Below are 21,623 nucleotides of genomic sequence, written 5' to 3' on the forward strand. Positions count from 1 at the left end.
GGAACTGTAATTCATTTAGAATTTTAAACTCATTGTCAACACTGTTTTAATTACAAAACAACTAAGCCATCAAGTAGGCTATTGGCCCAACTGGGCAACAATTGTTACATTTTAACAAAAATTCAGAACACAATTCCTGAGGTAATCTCTCTATGGAGTACCAAATGCAACAGAAACACCCGTGAGGTACTTCCCTGGTGGTCCAGTGGTAAAGAATCCACCTTACAATGCAGGGGACTCAGGTTCGACCCCTGGTCAGGGAACTGAGATCCCACATGCCGCAGGGCAACTAAGTCCGCACGCCACAACTACTGAGCTCACGAGCCTCAACTAGAGAGCCCATGTGCCGCAAACTACAGAACCCACGTGCCCTGTACCCTACGCACCACAATTAGAGAAGAGAAAACCCGCACACCACAACTAGAGAAGCCCACGCGCTGCAATGAAAGATCTCGCATGCCTTAATGAAGATGACGCAAATAAGACCCAACGCAGCCAAAAATAAAATAAATAATAATTTTTTTAAAAAAAGAAAGAAACACCCGTGAAACACTAATCAGCCCATCAGACTGTTTTCATGGAACTGACCAAATTCTTCACCACACTCTATAGAATAACAGCCTCTGACATTATTCAAAAACAACCAACAGGGCTTTCCTGGTGGTGCAGTGGTTGAGAGTCTGCCAGCCGATGCAGGGGACACAGGTTCGTGCCCCAGTCCGGGAAGATCCCACATGCCATGGAGCAGCTGGGCCCATGAGCCATGGCCGCTGAGCCTGCGCATCCGGAGCCTGTGCTCCGCAACGGTAGAGGCCACAACAGTGAGAGGCCCGTGTACCGCCAAAAAAAAAAAAAAAACAGAAGTTAACCATAATTCTGCACTGGTGGTCTACCAATAATCATTTCTTTAAAATAGGAAAATCAGAGCTGATAATATGAATGAATACCGACAATAAATAACTTGAACCTTACTTTAGAGCTATATGTATGTCAAAAACACCACTGGCTGACATTAAACCAACAGAGACTTCCACTTACTATTTTCTATAAGAGAAAGAGACAAAGTACTTACCAAACTGATAGCTTGTGACACTGTTCTAAATGCTTTCATATGTTGTTTCACTTAATACTCAAAAAATAATCTTGTGAATTAGGTGTTATTATCCTCATTTAGCATATAAGGAAACTCAGGCTTAAGGAAGTTAAGGGACTTGCCCAAATGACAGAGCCAGGAGTTGAACACAGATCTGTGTATCTCCAGAAGTCAGGTTCTTTCCTCTATCATGCTGCCTTAATAGCATGTGAGGGAAAGGAATAATTCCAAGTCACCATTGTACTGTAAGACCAGACAAATACTGGAAACTGTTTAATTCTAGAAAATGTTTTGATGGAAGCACTTAAATGTCCAATGCGAACCATAAGAAAAGAATAAATATTCAAGTCACAATATTTAGACTTAAAAAATAAAAATGGCCAGAAGAAAAATGGTATTAAGCCTTTCACTTCAAATTAAAACAATTACATACTTTCCTCAAACTAATATGAAAGTTGTCTCAAAATTCAAACTAAGGGGGCTTCCGTGGTGGCGCAGTGGTTGAGGGTCCGCCTGCCGATGCAGGGGACATGGGTTTGTGCCCTGGTCCGGGAGGATCCCACGTGCCGTGGAGCAGCTGGGCCCGTGAGCCATGGCTGCTGAGCCTGCGCGTCCAGAGCCTCTGCTCCGCAACGGGAGAGGCCACACAGTGAGAGGCCCGCGTACCGCAAAAAAAAATTCAAACTAAGAAAATTCATAATTTTTATATAATATTCTGCTTGACGGAAACAAAAAGTAGTCATTAGCCAATAGTGTATATTTCACTGTTAATCTGTGAGAAGACAGAAATAAATTACCCGTACAGATTCACATGTAATCAGTGGTAGTTCTGACATTGCTGGCTCAGAAGTACTCTCACTTTCATTAGAGATGGCATGATCTTGCTTAGGTTGTAATTTAAGAATTTCTGAACTTTTATGTTCAACGGGTCCTTCTTCATCACTGGAAACAACAACTAAAAAGGTAAAATGTATTTTTTAAATGTGTCACAATAATCATACATAAAAAGAGAACTTTGTAATTCATGCAATATATCTTTCATAATCCCACTGAACTGAATCCCACTGAACTGAATCATCTAACTTTATTCAATTTAGAAACTGGCCTATCATTCATAATCTAATTTACACTAGTCACATACAATGTTTCCACGTCAGCACTATTATTTGGCAGTTACCTGCAACCTTAACTTCTAGAGGACGAAGATATTTACAAATGGATAGAGTCATGAGGAGAACTTAGGACCAAATTCTAGTTCTAATCATGTTATTACACCATCATTCTAAATTGTACTTTAAATCCTGTTACGTTAGTTGCTTTTAGGAGGGGGAAATGGATGGCTAGGGAAAGATGTGGGAGACCAGTCACTGGATATCCTTTAGAACCTTCTTTGTACCATGTGACTGCATCAAATACTGGAAAATTAAAAAATTAATGACAATAATTAAACAGCACTTAAATGCTCTGTACTTCAGTTTAATCAACCAAAATGATAATAATAATGGTCCTTACAGAAACTTATAAAAAACTACCGATGAGATTACAGTACACTAATCTAAAAAAAATTACTTCTGCTTCCAAGTACTCCATTCCTTACCTAAATCAATATTACAAAATAAATGAAGTCCCAAAACCCCAAGTCTTTTTTTTCTGAAGTTAATATATTCCACAGTGATGTAATAAATAACTTATTGCCTAGCAAAATTTGTTTGAGAGGAGAAAGAAAAGAAATAAGTAGAGGAGAGAAAATTATTATCCTCATGTTACTTACTTGGTTCAGCAGAGATAAATGATTGGTTCCCTTCACTATGTTCACTTAAAACAGGTTTTTCTACTGTGTTCAATTCATTCTCATCCTTCTCGACCACAGGACAATTCCCCACAGTATCAGTAGAAATAGAGCTCTCAAAAGTTTTAGTGGTTGAACATTCAGAGGTGATTTGGGGAGCAGCACGCAAAGCCAACTCCTGACTACAAAGTGAGGATAGTTTAGTAAAATCACTTTCTATGGGTTCAAGCATAATTTCTTCAAGCAGTTTTGGGTCCTCCTGATAGTTTTCACTTGACTTTTCCAACTCAGTGGATACTGTTGGGTCATTTTCTTGTTCTTTCTGAACATAAATAAATGCATACAAAAATTAGCATTTTTCAAATTTGGCTAACATAAAGAGTTTTTTTAAGTTTAAATTCCTAAAGAAGAGTATAGAAGTAAAAACATATCATTTCTATAACTATAGGGGTAGAAAACTACTCAATTATACTACATTACTCTTGCCAGTGTCTCTCAAATATATAGTTTGGTCTGTCCAATCAGATGCCTAAACATTTTTCAAAAGGATGCGAAGGAGAAACTCCCATATTTACAAGTGGTTCAGAGGTCTTCCACAGTCTTGTCAACTTTAAATGAGAGGAATTTTTTTTACAGTTTTATTTTGCAAAAGAGGCCATTTGACATCATATGACTTTAGTAACAAAAAAGCAAAAAAATTAAAAACTTAAGAGGATAACAATATGAAAAATTATGAAAATCAATCACTGCCTTCACATCTCTATTACTGTATAAATATAAATCATGTTTATAATTATAACTCAAAGGCACAGCAAAGTCCTGAAATGCCTTGTGAATCAAAGGACTCAAAAAGCTGTCTCCTCATACTTTTATTGTTAACTGCATACTAAGTCTTTGAAAATAGGTAATGTATGCATTAACGTATGTATGGTAATTCTCTACAACAAATTCCCTAAACTCTGGAAAAAGAGATGTCTATAGAAATTGGAAGTAAATTACTACTGATAAAATAAGTCAGGTAATAATTTCACAGAGCAAGTGAAAAAGCAATTGACTGGACAGTATGAATAGTATTTGGTTATAATAAGGGGGGGAAAAAAGCAAACAGGTCTGAAAGATATCCATCAAACTACTAACTAAGGGCTGGTTATCGGAGGAGAAATACTTTTAACTGTTTTACTTGTTCAGCCCTCTGTATGCGCAGGTTCCACCAACCGCAGGTTCCACCAACTGCAAATGGTACATATTTCCAGAAAAATAATTCCAGAAATTTACAGAATAAATCCACCAACTGCAAATGGTACATATTTCCAGAAAAATAATTCCAGAAATTTACAGAAAATTACTGAATTTGCCATGCAGAGACAACTATTTACATAGCATTTACATTGTATTTATAGCCATTTACATATAATTTACATTGTATTAGTTATTATAAGTAATCTAGAGATGATTTAAAATATACAGGAAGATGTAGATTATATGCAAATATTATACCATTTTATATAAGGTATTTAAGCATCTATGGATTTTGGTATGTGCAGGGTCCCGGAACCAATACTATGTAGATACTGAGTGATGCCTGTATCTGAAATTTGTTCCCATAACTGTATTATTGCAAAAAAAAGTTGTATTTAAAGTATTTTTAAAAAAATAAACAGAATGAAAAAAATAGGCAAAGAAAAGAAAGAAATATGATGATAAAAGCAGAAAGCCAGGAGAACATTATTTGGCCACAGTCAATTCATTTTTATCATAGCACAAATTATTTCATATGACATCTAAATACCTCTACTTACTGTCTGTTCTGCTGACTTATACAAAGAAGTAGGATTAAGAGAACCAGGTAAATTACTTCTAAGCCTTTGTTTTCTCTTCCTGGAAATCAGAGTGGATTCCATTTTTGAATCAGAATTTGTATTATCCTTGTTTCTGCTCCCCTCTTCAAGATGATCACAACCTCTACTTCCCCTATTGAGGTCTTAAAAAAACAGAAGAGACATAAATATGGCCAAAAAGTAAAGAAAGAATCTCATTTAGAAGAGCTCAAATAAAATCATCAAAATGACTATACTACTTTCAAAGCTAGTTTTTTCATAGTCCACTACTAAATTCTCATACTAACATGGATGAATATAAAGACATATCCCATTTTAAACTGCATACACAAAGCAAATGTTCATTGTACAAAAAGTATAAGATATGGGAAATATATTAAAAGGTAGTATTCTTTAGTAACCAAAGCAAAGCAACCAAACCATGTTTTTCCTTTTCCCATAACTGCATTTTACTCTGATACAAAAAAAAAAGTCTTAATAAAATTTTGAAAGTTAGTCTCTTAGAAAGTTTTTTAAATTCACTGATTTTGGAAATTACAACTAATTTAGCAATTAGTTGTCCTTTTTAAATGTAAGTTTTATATATACATATTTTTTAAATGAAAAGGGACAATAATTGAAAGAGTAGAGTACTGATCACTGCTCTTTTAAAAGGAACAAAAATACCTTTCCTCAGCAGGTGACTGTGATAAATAATTATTCATAAGGCTAACAATTTCCTTCACACTTTCTTTTTTTAAAAAAAATCAAGACCCTATAATTTTAAACCTCCAATAAATTTATTACCTACAGAAAAGGAAGTACTCCCTTTTTTAAGTCAAAAAAGCATTATTTTGAAACCCATATCAAGTATTAACAAACCTGCTTAGTATTTCAGTTATCAAATATATGTGCTGTAAAAAAATACCTTCCAAAAGGTTCTACCTAACTAACTGAGGGTTATCCTAACTAACTGCAGGTTATCCTGAATTATTTTGCTCTCTGAATCTACACCATACAAGTACCAACTCAGAGTTCACACAAAGCAAGTCCCAAAGCAGCTTGCTTGAATTCATAACTTAAAGTCTATGTAACACTGAATGGCCTGACCTCTCCATTCACTCAAAGTTCTTCAACACTATACACCTTCTCTTCAAACTATTCTTGCTCTTACTCTAGCTTTATAAACATCTAAAGACTAACATTCATAATTTCTCTTTGTCTTTGTTTAAAAGGCAGGCATGGGTACAGGACTGAGGGCAAAAACTCCAAGACAGTCTTCCAATTTCCAAAGACAACATTCTTAACTCCCTCCCCCCAGGAAAATAAACTACCCCCAACTTATCAACACAGTATTTTGAAAAGCACAATAAATTTTATTTGTAATTCTGTAAACTGTAAAGGCAGTCAAAGACAATTTCTACTTATTAATACCATATCAAGTTATAACTTCTAAACATAAATGCTACAGAAAAAAACTGAAGAGGGATTACCTCAAGATGGCAAAGTAGAAGGACACGAGTGCATCCCCTTTTTATGAAAACACCAAAATCACAACTAACTGCTGAACAACCAGGGACAAAAAAACGCTGGAACCTACCAAAAACAGAATACCCTACATCCAAAGACAAAGAGGAGGCCACAGCAAGATGGTAGGAGGGATGCAACAGGAATAAACTCAAATCCTATAACCGCCAAGTGGCAGACAGAAAAGTGGAAAAGTTATACCACAGAAGTTATCCCACAGGAGTGAAAGTTCCGAGCCCCACATCAGGCTTCCCAGCCTGGGGGTCCAACAACAGAAGAAGTCCCCAGAGAATCTAGCTTTAAAGGCTAGTGGGGTTTGATCAAAGGATGTCCACAGGACTGGGAGAAACAGAAACTCCACTCTTGGAGAGCACACACAAAGTCTCGTGCACACCAGGACCCAGGGAAAAAAGGAGTGATGCCGTAAGAGACTGGGCCAGACCTCCCTGCTATTACTGAAGGGTCTCCTGTGGAGGCGGATGGTGGCTGGGGAAAAGGACACAGGAACCAGCAGTACTGGGAAGTATCCACTGGCGGAAGCCCACCCGGAGGCCGCCATTAGCCCTACTAAACAGCTTGTAGGCTCCAGTACTGGATCACCTCAGGCCAAACAACCAAAAGGGTAAGAACCCAGCCCCACCCATCATCAGACAAGTGCATTAAAGTTTTACTGAGGGCTAGGGGGAAGGTGGCAGAAGAATAAGACACGGAGATCACCTTCCTCCCCACAGATACATCAGAAATACATGTACACGTGGAACAACTCCTACAGAACACCTACTGAGGGCTGGCAGGAGACCTCAGAACTCCCAAAAGGCAAGAAACTCCCCATGTACCTGGGTAGGGCAAAAGAAACAAAAATAAACAGAGACAAAAGAATAGGGACAGGACTTGCACAAGTGGGAAGGAGCTGTGAAGGAAGAAAAGTTTCCACACACTAGGAAGCCCCTTCGCGGATGGAGGCTGCGGGTGGAAGAGGGGGGAAACTTCGGACCCACGGAGCAGAGCACAGCAACAGGGATGCGTAGGGCAAAGCGGAGAGATTCCTGCACAGAGGATCGGTGCCGACAGGGACTCACCAGCCTGAGAGCCTTGTCTGCTCACCCGCCGGGGCGGGGCGGCGCGGGGAGCTGAGGCTCGGTCTTCTGTGATCACAGGGAGAGGACTGGCAGCGTGAACACAGCCTGCAGGGGGGTAGTGCACCACTGCTAGCTGGGAGGGAGTTGGGGAAAAGTCTGGACCTGGGGAAAAGTCTGGACTTGCCGAAGAGGCAAGAGACTTTTTCTTCCCTCTTTGTTTCCCGGTGCGTGAGGAGAAGGGACTAAGAGCGCTGCTTGAAGGAGCTCCAGAGATGGGCGCGAGCCGCAGCTAACAGCGCGGACCCCAGAGACGGGCATGAGACGCTAAGGCTGCGCCTGCCGCCACCAAGAGGCCTGTGTGTGAGCACAGGTCACTCTCCACACCTCCCCTCCCGGGAGGCTGTGCAGCCCGCCACTGCCAGGGTCCTGGGATCCAGAGATAACTTCCCCGGGAGAACGCACAGCGCATCTAAGGTTGGTTCAACATCACACCAGCCTCTGCCGCTGCAGGCTCGCCCCGCATCCGTGACCCTCCCTCCCCGCAGCCTGAGTGAGCCACAGCCCCCGAATCAGCTGCTCTTTTAACCCCATCCTGTCTGAGCGAAGAACAGACGCCCTCCGGTGACGCACACGCATAGGCGGGCCAAATCCAAAGTTGAGCCCCGGGAGCTATGCAAACAAAGAAGAGAAACGGAAATGTCTCGCAGCAGCCTTAGGAGCAGTGGATTAAATCTCCACAATCAACTTGATGTACCCTGCATCTGTGGAATACCTGAATAGACAACGAATCATCCCGAATTGAGGAGGTGGACTTTGAGAGCAAGATTTATTATTTTTTCCCCTATTGCTCTTTTTGTGACCGTGTGGATGAAAGGCTCTTGGTGCTGCAGCCAGGACTCAGTGCTGTCCCTCTGCGGTGGGAGAGGGAACTTCAGGACACTGGTCCACAAGAGACCTCCCAGCTCCACATAATATCAAATGGTGAAAATCTCCCAGAGATCTCCATCTCGACACCAGCACCCGGCTTCACTCAACGACCAGCAAGCTACAGTGCTGGACACCCTATGCCAAACAACTAGCAAGACAGGAACACAACCACACCCATTAGCAGCGACGCTGCCTAAAATCATGATAAGTCCACAGACACCCCAAAACACACCACAAGACGTGGACCTGCCCACCAGAAAGACAATATCTTGGGTCACAAATCAAGCCTTGGTAAATTTAAGAAAACTGAAATGTATCAAGTATCTTTTCCGACCACAACGCGATAAGACTAGATATCAATTACAGGAAAAGACCTGTAAAAAATACAAACACATGGAGGCTAAACAATACACTACTTAATGACACAGTGATCACTGAAGAAAGCAAAGAGGAAATCAAAAAAAACCTAGAAACAAATGACAATGGAGACAAAACGAACTAAAACCTATGTGAGGCAGCAAAAGCAGTTTTAAGAGGGAAGTTTATAGCAATACAATCCTACCTTAAGAAACAGGAAACATCTCGAATAAACAACCGCACCTTGCACCTAAAGCAATGAGAGAAAGAAGAACAAAAAAAACCCCAAAGTTAGCAGAAGGAAAGAAATCATAAAGATCAAATCAGAAATAAATGAAAAAGAAATGAAGAAAATGATAGCAAACTAAAAGCTGGTTCTTTGAGAGATAAACAAAATTGATAAACCATTAACCAGACTTATCAAGGAAAAAAGGGAGAAGACTCAAATCAATAGAATTAGAAATGAAAACTGAAAAGTAACAACTGACACTGCCGAAACACAAAAGATCATGAGAGATTACTACAAGCAACTCTATGCAAATAAAATGGACAACCTGGAAGAAATGGACACATTCTTAGAAATGTATAACCTGCCAAGACTGAATCAGAAAGAAATAGAAAATAAACTACTGGGCATGTAGCCTGAGAAAACCATAATTCAAAAAGAGTCATGTACCAAAATGTTTATTGCAGGTTTGTTTACAATAGCCAGGAGATGGAAGCAACCTCAGTGTCCATCATCAGATGAATGCATAAAGAAGATGTGGCACATATATACAATGGAATATTACTCAGCCATAAAAAGAAACGAAATTGAGTTATTTGTAGTGAGGTGGATGGACCTAGAGTTTGTCATACAGAGTGAAGTAAGTCAGAAAGAGAAAGACAAATACCATATGCTAACACATATATGTGGAATCTAAGGGAAAAAAAATGTCATGAAGAACCTCGGGGAATAAAGACACTGACCTACTAGAGAATGGACTTGAGGATATGGGGAGGGGGAAGGGTAAGCTGTGACAAAGTGAGAGAGTGGCATGGACATATATACACTACCAAATGTAAAAGAGCTAGTGGGAAGCAGCCGTATAGCACAGGGAGATCAGCTCGGTGCTTTTTGACCACCTAGAGGGGTGAGATAGGGAGGGGGGGAGGGAGGGAGATGCAAGAGGGAAGAGATATGGGAACATATGTATATGTATAACTGATTCACTTTCTTATAAAGCAGAAACTAACACACCACTGTAAAGCAATTATACTCCAATAAAGATGTAAAAAAAAAGAAAAAAAGTTCTACTGAGCACAACCCTGCCCACCAGAAGGATGAGTCCCACCTCCACCCACCACCCGTCCCTCCCATCAGGAAGCTTGTCGAACCCTCTTAAACAGCCTCACCCACCAGAGGGTGGACAGCAGAAGCAAGAAGAACTACAATCCTGCAGCCTGCCAAACGAAATCTACAATCACAGAAAATTAGACAAAATAAGGACTTCCCTGGTGGCACAGTGGTTAAGAATCCACCAGCCAATACAGGGGAATGCGTTCAAGCCCTGGTCTGGGAAGATCCCACATGCCACTAAACCCGTGTGCCACAACTATTGAGCCTACACTTAGAGCCCATGAGCCACAACTACTGAGCCCGTATGCCTAAACTACTGAAACCCATACAGCTAGAGCCCATGCTCCGCAACAAGAGAAGCCACCGCAATGGGAAGCCCATGTACCATAACGAAGAGTAGCCCCCCTTCGCCCCAACTAGAAAAAGCCTGTGCGCAGCAACAAAGAATGAATGCAGCCATGAATAAATAAATACATAAATAAATAAATTTAGTTTTAAGAAAAATAAAGAAAGAAAGTTAGACAAAATGAAATGGCAGAAGTATATTTCCCAGATGAAGGAACAAGATAAAACCTCAGAAAAACAACTGAAGTGGAGATAAAAAACCTTTCAGAAAAAGAATTCAGAATAATGATACTGAAGAAGATGCAGCATCAAGGAAAAAGGATGGAGGCAAGGATGGAGAAGATGCAAGAAGTGTTTAACAAAGACGTAGAAGAACTAAAGAACAAACAGAGGTGAACAATACAATAACTGAAATGAAAAATACACTAGAAGGAATCAACAGCAGAATAACTGAGGAGATAACAGAAGAACAAATAAGTGACCTGGAAGACAAAATGGTGGAAATCACTGCCACGGAACAGAATAAAGAAAAAAGAATGAAAATAAATGACAGTCTAAGAGACCTCTGGGACAACATTAAACACACCAACATTCACATTACAGGGTTCCCAGAAGGAGAAGAGAGACAGAAAGGACCTGAGAAATAATTTGAAGAGATAATTGCTGAAAAATTCCCTAACATGGGAAAGGAAACATTCACCCAAGTCAGGAAGGGCAGAGAGTCCCAGGCAGGATAAACCAAGAAGAAACACACTGAGACACATAGTAATCAAACTGAAAAGAATTAAAGATAAAGAAAAAAATATTAAAAGTAACAAGGGAAAAATGAGAAGTAACATACAAGGGAACTCCCATAAGGTTATCAGCTGACTTTTCAGCTGAAACTCTACAGGCCAGAAGGGAGTGGAACGATATATTAAAAGTGATGAAAGGGAAGAACCTTCAACTAAGAATATTCTACCCAGCAAGACTCTCATTCAAAAGCTTCACAGACAAGCAAAAGCTAAGACAGTTCAGCACCACCAGACCAACTTTGCAACAAATGCTAAAGAAACTTATCTAGGCAGGAAAGAGACCAGCAATTTAAAACAACCTTGTACATATAGAGACTACTATATCAAAACCTCATGGGAATAGCAAATCCAAAAACTACAATAGATACACTCACACACACACACAAAGAAAAAGAAAAAGCAACCCAAACACAACACTAAAGATGGTCATCCAACCAGAGGAAAAAAGAATAAGAGAGGAAGGGAAGAAAAAAGACCTACAAAAACAAACCCAAAACAATTAAGAAAATGGCAATAGGAACTTACATATTGATAATTACCTTAAATGTAAATGGATTAAATGCTCCAATCAAAAGACATAAAGACTGGCTGAATGAATACAAAAGCAAGACCCATACATATGCTGTCTGCAAGAGACCCACTCCAGACCTAGGGACACATACAGACTGAAAGTGAGAGGATGGAAAAAGGTATTCGATGCAAATGGAGATCAAAAGAAAGCTGCAGTAGCAATACTAATACTAGACAAAGTAGACTTTAAAATAAAGACTGTTAGGGGCTTCCCTGGTGGCGCAGTGGTTAAGAGTCTGCCTGGATGCAGGGGACACGGGTTTGTGCCCCGGTCCGGGAGGATCCCACATGCCATGGAGCGGCTGGGCCCGTGAGCCATGGCCACTGAGCCTGCGCATCTGGAGCCTGTGCTCCGCAACGGGAGAGGCCACAACAGTGGGAGGCCCACGTACCGCAAATAAATAAATAAATAAATAATAAATAAAGACTGTTATAAGAAACAAGGAAGGACACTACATAATGATCAAGGGATCAACCCAAGAAGAAGATATAACAATTATAAATATATATGCACCCAACATAGGAGCACCTCAAAATGTAAGGCAAATGCTAACAGCCATGAAAGAGAAAATGACAGAAACACAGTAATACTGAGGACTTTTAACACTCCACTTTCATCAATGGACACATCATCCAGACAGAAAGTCAATAAGGAAATACAGGTCTTAAATGACACATTAGACCAGATGGACTTAACTGATATTTATAAAGCATTCTACCCAAAAGCAACAGAATACACATTCTTCTCATGTGCACATGGAATGTTCTCCAGGACTGACCACATGCTGGGCCACAGAGAGCCTTGGTAAATTTAAGAAAATTGAAATCATATCAAGCATCTTTTCCAACCACAACACTATGAGATCAGAAGTAAATTACAAGACAAAAACTGTAGGGAATTCCCTGGTGGCGCCGTGGATAAGAACCCGCATGCCAATGCAAGGGACATGGGTTCCAGCCCTGGTCCAGGAAGATCCCACATGCTGCGGAGCAACTAAGCCCACATGCCACAACTACTGAGCCTGCACTCTAGAGCCCACGAGCCACAACTACTGAGCCTGGGTGCAACAACTACTAAAGCCCATGCACATAGAGCCCGTGCTCCACAACAAAAGAAGCCACTGCAATGAGAAGCCCACACACCACAATGAAGAGTAGCCCCTGCTTGCCACAACTAGAGAAAGCCCGTGTGCAGCAATGAAAACCCAACACAGCCAAAAATAAATTAATTAATTGAAAAAGAAAAAAGAAAAAGAAAAAAACTGTCAAAAACACAAACACATAGAGGCTAAGCAATATGCTACTAAACAATCAATGGATCACTGAAAAAATCAAAGAGGAAATCAAAAAATACCTAGGGACAAATGAAAATGAAAACACAATAATCCAAAACCTATGGGACACAGAGATCCCACATGCTGCGGAGCAACTAAGCCCACATGCCACAACTACTGAGCCTGCACTCTAGAGCCCACGAGCCACAACTACTGAGCCTGGGTGCAACAACTACTAAAGCCCATGCACATAGAGCCCGTGCTCCACAACAAAAGAAGCCACTGCAATGAGAAGCCCACACACCACAATGAAGAGTAGCCCCTGCTTGCCACAACTAGAGAAAGCCCGTGTGCAGCAATGAAAACCCAACACAGCCAAAAATAAATTAATTAATTGAAAAAGAAAAAAGAAAAAGAAAAAAACTGTCAAAAACACAAACACATAGAGGCTAAGCAATATGCTACTAAACAACCAATGGATCACTGACGAAATCAAAAAATACCTAGAGACAAATGAAAACAAAGCACAATGATCCAAAACCTATGGGATGCAGCAAAAGCAGTGCTAAGAAGGAAGTTTATAGCAATACAAGTTTACCTCAGGAAACAAGAAAAAACTCAAATGAACAACCTGACCTTACACCTAAAGCAACTGGAGAAAGAAGAACAAGTAAAGCTAGTAGAAGGAAAGAAATCATAAAGACCAGAGCAGAAAAAAATGAAACAGAGACAAAGAAAACAATAGCAAAGATCAATGAAACTAAAAGCTGGTTCTTTGAGAAGATAAACAAAATTAATAAACCTTTAGCCAGACTCATCAAGAAAAAAAGAGAGGATTCAAACCAATAAAATTAGAAATGAAAAAGGAGAAGTTACAACTGACACTACAGAAATACAAAGGATCATAAGAGAGCATCTATAGGGCAATAAAATGGACAACCTGGAAGAAATGGACAAATTCTTAGAAAGGTACACTCTCCCAAGACAGAACCAGGAAGAAATAGAAATTATGATCAGACCAATCACAAGTAATGAAATTCAAACTGTGATTTTAAAACTCCCAACAAACAAAAGTTCAGGACCAGATGGCTTCACAGGCGAATTCTATTCAACATTTAGAGAAGAGCTAACAGCTATCCTTCTGAAATTGTTCCAAAACATTGCAGAGGAAGTAAAACTCCCAAATTCATTATGTTACCAAAACCAGACAAAGATACTGCAAAAAAAAAAAAAGAAAATTACAGGCCAATATCACTGATGAATATAGATGCAAAAATCCTCAACAGAATACTAGCAATCCAAATCCAACAACACATTAAAAGGATCATATACCATGATCAAGTGGGATTTATCCCAGGGATGGAAGGATTTTTCAATTCCTGCAAATCAGTCAATATGACACACCACATTAACAAATTAAAAAAAAAAAATCATATGATCATCTCAATAGATGGAGAAAAAGCTTTTGACAAAATTCAGCACCCATTTATGATAAAAACTCTCCAAAAAGTGGGCATAGAGGGAACATACCTCAACATAATAAAGGCCATATATGACAAACCTACAGAAAATTACAGGCCAATATCACTGATGAATATAGATGCAAAAATCCTCAACAGAATACTAGCAATCCAAATCCAACAACACATTAAAAGGATCATATACCATGATCAAGTGGGATTTATCCCAGGGATGGAAGGATTTTTCAATTCCTGCAAATCAGTCAATATGACACACCACATTAACAAATTAAAAAAAAAAAATCATATGATCATCTCAATAGATGGAGAAAAAGCTTTTGACAAAATTCAGCACCCATTTATGATAAAAACTCTCCAAAAAGTGGGCATAGAGGGAACATACCTCAACATAATAAAGGCCATATATGACAAACCTACAGCTAACATCATACTCAACAGTGAAAAGATAAAAGCATTTCCTCAAAGATCAGGAACAAGACAAGGATGTCCACTCTTGCCACTTTCAACATAGTTTTCAAAGTTCTAGCTACAACAATCAGAGAAGAAAAAGAAATAAAAGGAATCCAAATTGGAAAAGAAGTTAAATTTTCAGTTTGCAGATGACATGAGACTATACATAGAAAATCCTAAAGACGCTACCAGAAAACTACTAGAGCTCATCAATGAATTTGATAAAGTTGCAGGTTACAAAATTAATACACAAAAATCTGTTACATTTCTATACACTAACAATGAAAGATCAGAAAGAGAAATTCAAGAAACAATCCCATTTACCATCACATCAAAAAGAATAAAACACCTAGGAACAAGCCTACCTAAGAAGACAAAAGACCTGTACTCCAAAAACTATAAGACACTGATGAAAGAAATCAAAGACGACATGAACAGATGGAAAGATATACCATGTCCTTGGATTGGAAGAATCAATATTGTCAAAATGATTATACTAACCAAGGCAATCTATAGATTCAATGCAATCCCTATCAAATTACCAATGGCATTTTTCACATAACTAGAACAAAAAAAATCTTAAAATTTGTATGGAGACACAAAAGACCCAGAATAGCCAAAGCAATCTTGAGAAAGAAAAGTGGAGCTGGAGGAATCAGGCTCCCTGACTTCAGACTATACTACAAAGCTATAGTCATCAAAACAGTATGGTACTAGCACAAAAATAGAAATACAGATCAATGGAATAGGATAGAAAGCCCAGGAATAAACCCATGCACCTATGGTCAATTAATCCATGACAAAGGAGGCAAGACTATATAATGGAGGAAACACAGTCTCTTCAATAAATGGTGCTAGGAAAACTGGACAGCTACACGTTAAAAAAATTAAATTAGAATATTCTTTAACACCATACACAAAAATAAACTCAAAATGGATTAAAGACCTAAGTGTGAGACTGGACACTATAAAAACTCTTAGAGGAAAACAAAGGATGAACACTCTCAGACATAAATCACAGCAGTATCTTTTTTGATCTGTCTCCCAGAGTAATGGAAATAAAAACAAAAATAAACAAATGAGACCTAATCAAACTCAAAAGTTTTTGCACAGCAAAGGAAACCAAAAACAAGATGAAAAGACAACCCTCAGAATGGGAGAAAATATTTGCACATGATGTGACCGACAAGGGATTAGACTCCAAAATTTACAAACAGCTCATGTGGCTTAATATCATCAAAACAAACAACCCAATCAAAAATGGGCAGAAGACCTAAATAGACATTTCTCCAAAGAAGACATACAGATAGGCAAGAGCCACATAAAAAGATGTTCAACATTGATAATTATTAGAGAAATGCAAATTAAAAGTACAATGAGATGTCACCTCACACCAGTCAGAATGGCAATCATGAAAAAATCCACAAACAATAAATGCTGGAGAGGGTGTGGAGAGAAGGGAACCCTCCTACGCTATTGGTGTGAATGTAAATTGGTGCAGCCACTATGGCGACAGTATGGAAATTCCCTAAGAAGCCAAAAACAGAGCTACCATATAGTCCTGCAATCCCACTCCTGGGCATATACCCAGAGTAAAACATGGTCCAAAAGGATATATGCACCCCAATATTCATTACAGCGCTGTTTACAATAGCCAAGACACAGAAACAACCTAAATGTCCATCGACAGAAGAATGGATAAAGAACATGTGGTACATGTATGCAATGGAATACTACTCAGCCATTAAAAAGAATGAAGTAATTGCCATTCACAGCAACATGGATGGACCTAGAGACTGTCATACTGAGTGAAGTAAGTCAGACAGAGAAAGAGAAATATGGTATGATATCGCTTATATGCAGAATCTAAAAAAAAAAAAAAAAAGTTACAAATGAACGTATTTACAGAACAGAAACAGACTCACAGACTTAGAGAACAAACTTACAGTTACCGGGGGGAAGGGTGTGGGTCGGGGGACAGTTAGGGAGTGTGGGACTGACATGTACACACTGCTGTATTTAAAATGGATAACCAACAAGGACCTACTGTACAGCACAGGGAACTCTCCTCAATATTCTGTAACAACCTAATTGGGAAAAGAATTTGAAACATAATAGATACATGTATACGTATAACTGTATCACTTTGTTGCATACCTGAAACTAACACAACGTTGTTAATCAACTATAATAAATATAAAGCTGAAAGTTAAAAAAAAACTGATGAAAGAAATAGGGCTTGAAAAAAACTCTATTATACAGGAGTTTTCCTTCTAACAGTTTACTAATTGCACATCAGCCAAGACTATCACATTGGAAGCAGGGATAAATTTATTAGGTAGAGCTAGACATTGTAAAAACAAGACTCTACCTGATAACAAATACAATTTTACTTGCAAATATTATTAGCATATAAAATTAAAGAGGTAACAAATTCTTATAAAAATAACATGTTAAATATTTCCAATGTATTATATTCAAAAAAGCAAATGCTACAAGGCAAACAATGTACTACAAAAGAAAAGTACATCTAGTGTGGGGAATATATCAATAACTGTAATATCTTTGTATGGTGACAGATCATAACTAGACTTATCGTGGTGATCATTTTGAAATGTATAGAAATATTGAATTACCATGTCATGTAACAGGAACTAACATAATGCTGTAGGTCAATTATAATTCAAAAACAAAGAAACTCAGAAAAAGAGATAATATTTGTGGTTATCAGAGGCAGGGGGAGGCAGAATTGCAAGACGGCAGTCGACACAACAATCAGAGAAGAAAAAGAAATAAAAGGAATCCAAATTGGAAAAGAAGTTAAATTTTCAGTTTGCAGATGACATGAGACTATACATAGAAAATCCTAAAGACGCTACCAGAAAACTACTAGAGCTCATCAATGAATTTGATAAAGTTGCAGGTTACAAAATTAATACACAAAAATCTGTTACATTTCTATACACTAACAATGAAAGATCAGAAAGAGAAATTCAAGAAACAATCCCATTTACCATCACATCAAAAAGAATAAAACACCTAGGAACAAGCCTACCTAAGAAGACAAAAGACCTGTACTCCAAAAACTATAAGACACTGATGAAAGAAATCAAAGACGACATGAACAGATGGAAAGATATACCATGTCCTTGGATTGGAAGAATCAATATTGTCAAAATGATTATACTAACCAAGGCAATCTATAGATTCAATGCAATCCCTATCAAATTACCAATGGCATTTTTCACATAACTAGAACAAAAAAAATCTTAAAATTTGTATGGAGACACAAAAGACCCAGAATAGCCAAAGCAATCTTGAGAAAGAAAAGTGGAGCTGGAGGAATCAGGCTCCCTGACTTCAGACTATACTACAAAGCTATAGTCATCAAAACAGTATGGTACTAGCACAAAAATAGAAATACAGATCAATGGAATAGGATAGAAAGCCCAGGAATAAACCCATGCACCTATGGTCAATTAATCCATGACAAAGGAGGCAAGACTATATAATGGAGGAAACACAGTCTCTTCAATAAATGGTGCTAGGAAAACTGGACAGCTACACGTTAAAAAAATTAAATTAGAATATTCTTTAACACCATACACAAAAATAAACTCAAAATGGATTAAAGACCTAAGTGTGAGACTGGACACTATAAAAACTCTTAGAGGAAAACAAAGGATGAACACTCTCAGACATAAATCACAGCAGTATCTTTTTTGATCTGTCTCCCAGAGTAATGGAAATAAAAACAAAAATAAACAAATGAGACCTAATCAAACTCAAAAGTTTTTGCACAGCAAAGGAAACCAAAAACAAGATGAAAAGACAACCCTCAGAATGGGAGAAAATATTTGCACATGATGTGACCGACAAGGGATTAGACTCCAAAATTTACAAACAGCTCATGTGGCTTAATATCATCAAAACAAACAACCCAATCAAAAATGGGCAGAAGACCTAAATAGACATTTCTCCAAAGAAGACATACAGATAGGCAAGAGCCACATAAAAAGATGTTCAACATTGATAATTATTAGAGAAATGCAAATTAAAAGTACAATGAGATGTCACCTCACACCAGTCAGAATGGCAATCATGAAAAAATCCACAAACAATAAATGCTGGAGAGGGTGTGGAGAGAAGGGAACCCTCCTACGCTATTGGTGTGAATGTAAATTGGTGCAGCCACTATGGCGACAGTATGGAAATTCCCTAAGAAGCCAAAAACAGAGCTACCATATAGTCCTGCAATCCCACTCCTGGGCATATACCCAGAGTAAAACATGGTCCAAAAGGATATATGCACCCCAATATTCATTACAGCGCTGTTTACAATAGCCAAGACACAGAAACAACCTAAATGTCCATCGACAGAAGAATGGATAAAGAACATGTGGTACATGTATGCAATGGAATACTACTCAGCCATTAAAAAGAATGAAGTAATTGCCATTCACAGCAACATGGATGGACCTAGAGACTGTCATACTGAGTGAAGTAAGTCAGACAGAGAAAGAGAAATATGGTATGATATCGCTTATATGCAGAATCTAAAAAAAAAAAAAAAAGTTACAAATGAACGTATTTACAGAACAGAAACAGACTCACAGACTTAGAGAACAAACTTACAGTTACCGGGGGGAAGGGTGTGGGTCGGGGGACAGTTAGGGAGTGTGGGACTGACATGTACACACTGCTGTATTTAAAATGGATAACCAACAAGGACCTACTGTACAGCACAGGGAACTCTCCTCAATATTCTGTAACAACCTAATTGGGAAAAGAATTTGAAACATAATAGATACATGTATACGTATAACTGTATCACTTTGTTGCATACCTGAAACTAACACAACGTTGTTAATCAACTATAATAAATATAAAGCTGAAAGTTAAAAAAAAACTGATGAAAGAAATAGGGCTTGAAAAAAACTCTATTATACAGGAGTTTTCCTTCTAACAGTTTACTAATTGCACATCAGCCAAGACTATCACATTGGAAGCAGGGATAAATTTATTAGGTAGAGCTAGACATTGTAAAAACAAGACTCTACCTGATAACAAATACAATTTTACTTGCAAATATTATTAGCATATAAAATTAAAGAGGTAACAAATTCTTATAAAAATAACATGTTAAATATTTCCAATGTATTATATTCAAAAAAGCAAATGCTACAAGGCAAACAATGTACTACAAAAGAAAAGTACATCTAGTGTGGGGAATATATCAATAACTGTAATATCTTTGTATGGTGACAGATCATAACTAGACTTATCGTGGTGATCATTTTGAAATGTATAGAAATATTGAATTACCATGTCATGTAACAGGAACTAACATAATGCTGTAGGTCAATTATAATTCAAAAACAAAGAAACTCAGAAAAAGAGATAATATTTGTGGTTATCAGAGGCAGGGGGAGGCAGAATTGCAAGACGGCAGTCGACACGTACAAACTTCCTGTTATAAGATAAATAAGTTCTAGGGATGTAATGTATAACATGATAAATATAATTAACACTGCTGTGTGTTATATAGGAAAGTTGTTAGGAGAGTAAATCCTAAGAGTTCTCATCACAAGGAAAATTTTTTTTCTATTTAATTCTGTATCTATATGAGAAGATGGATGTTCACTAAATTCATTGTGATAATCATTTCATGATGTACATAAGTAAAATCATTACACTGTACACCTTAAACTTATACAGTGCTGTCAATTATATCTCAAAAAAACTGGAAGTTTACAATGGTATACCTGAGATTTAATTCAGAACTCTCATTAATTTATGGGCTCACGTTAAACAATTGGTATTAGACACAATTATCTATAGGATGAAAATACGGTGAGTTTCAATAAAGTTTCAATAACTAATTTTCTTAAAAACACTTTACTTAAGAGGAGATCCTTCAGGGATACTAAGAAACTATAAAGTGTTTCTTTTATCGTGCATTTTTTTCCCTGCTGTAAGTCTAAAATTCCACTGTGACTTTGAAGGAATACTGAAGGGCACAAATTAGAAAGCTTTTTATTTAACTATTCCTACTCTACCCAGGAAAGCAATGAAGGTTTAACAGTGTCTTGATAGTATCTGATTGAGGCCACTTGTACAAATATAAGCCCACTTACACTTTTATATTGTAATTAAAGATAATTATTTCTGGGAAAAGGACAATTTGTAAAAAAAAAAAAAAAAAGTCTTTCATTATATGCAGATAGTACCTAGTGACCAATTGAAAGATTATGTCTACAGAGTCACAATACTTTAGAGATTGCCCTCATAAGAGTTGCAGCTGGTTTCTTGTATACATCAAAGATATCAGTCTAGTTTCCTTTTAGGTTTTCCTCCTCTATGAAAAAGACTATTTAAAATGTGAAAACAGCTGTGTTCCAAATGAAGTACAAAGAATTTTTACACAGTGTCAGTGAAGGACCCCGTTTCTTGTGAATAATTTATAAAATCATTCAGAAAACAAAATACCTCAACTAGCTTGAAGCTATTAATAATCCAAGAGACCCTTGAAGATGTTAGTTTCACATCTGACTAATGTATAAATTTGTTTTGGTGAAAGCTTTTATGAATTATTTTACGATCTTTATAAGAAGAGACAAAAAGGAGAAAAGAAGTCAATTCATTAACCCGACAGGCAAGGAGGCCTACAGTGAATTTTCAGAAGTCTGCGATGTATTTACCTTTAAATTTGGGCTAATAGTGGCTTGTATTGGCATCCTTCTAGAGTCGAGAGAAATCCTAATGAATAAAGAATGTATTT

At 37.9% G+C, this 21,623-nt stretch overlaps 1 protein-coding gene across 8 annotated transcripts in view; it reads right to left on the reverse strand.

The window, feature by feature from the left end:
• The window catches only part of SENP7 (SUMO specific peptidase 7), a 171,803-nt gene that overhangs the window by 32,976 nt on the left and 117,204 nt on the right, over nucleotides 1-21,623 (reverse strand). For 7 of the 8 annotated variants that reach the window (XM_024759197.1, XM_024759202.1, XM_024759201.1 and 4 more), the window contains 3 exons: nucleotides 4,682-4,863; nucleotides 2,865-3,204; nucleotides 1,891-2,048 (listed from right to left, as the gene is read on the reverse strand). In XM_024759197.1, the coding sequence (XP_024614965.1) occupies nucleotides 1,891-2,048; nucleotides 2,865-3,204; nucleotides 4,682-4,863 (680 nt within the window). The remainder of the gene's footprint in view (nucleotides 1-1,890; nucleotides 2,049-2,864; nucleotides 3,205-4,681; nucleotides 4,864-21,623) is intronic. The other variant, XM_024759200.1, reaches the window with a different exon arrangement.

This window comes from Neophocaena asiaeorientalis, unplaced genomic scaffold (assembly GCF_003031525.2).
Source record: "Neophocaena asiaeorientalis asiaeorientalis breed wild unplaced genomic scaffold, Neophocaena_asiaeorientalis_V1.1 scaffold197, whole genome shotgun sequence".
Lineage (NCBI taxonomy): Eukaryota > Metazoa > Chordata > Mammalia > Artiodactyla > Phocoenidae > Neophocaena > Neophocaena asiaeorientalis.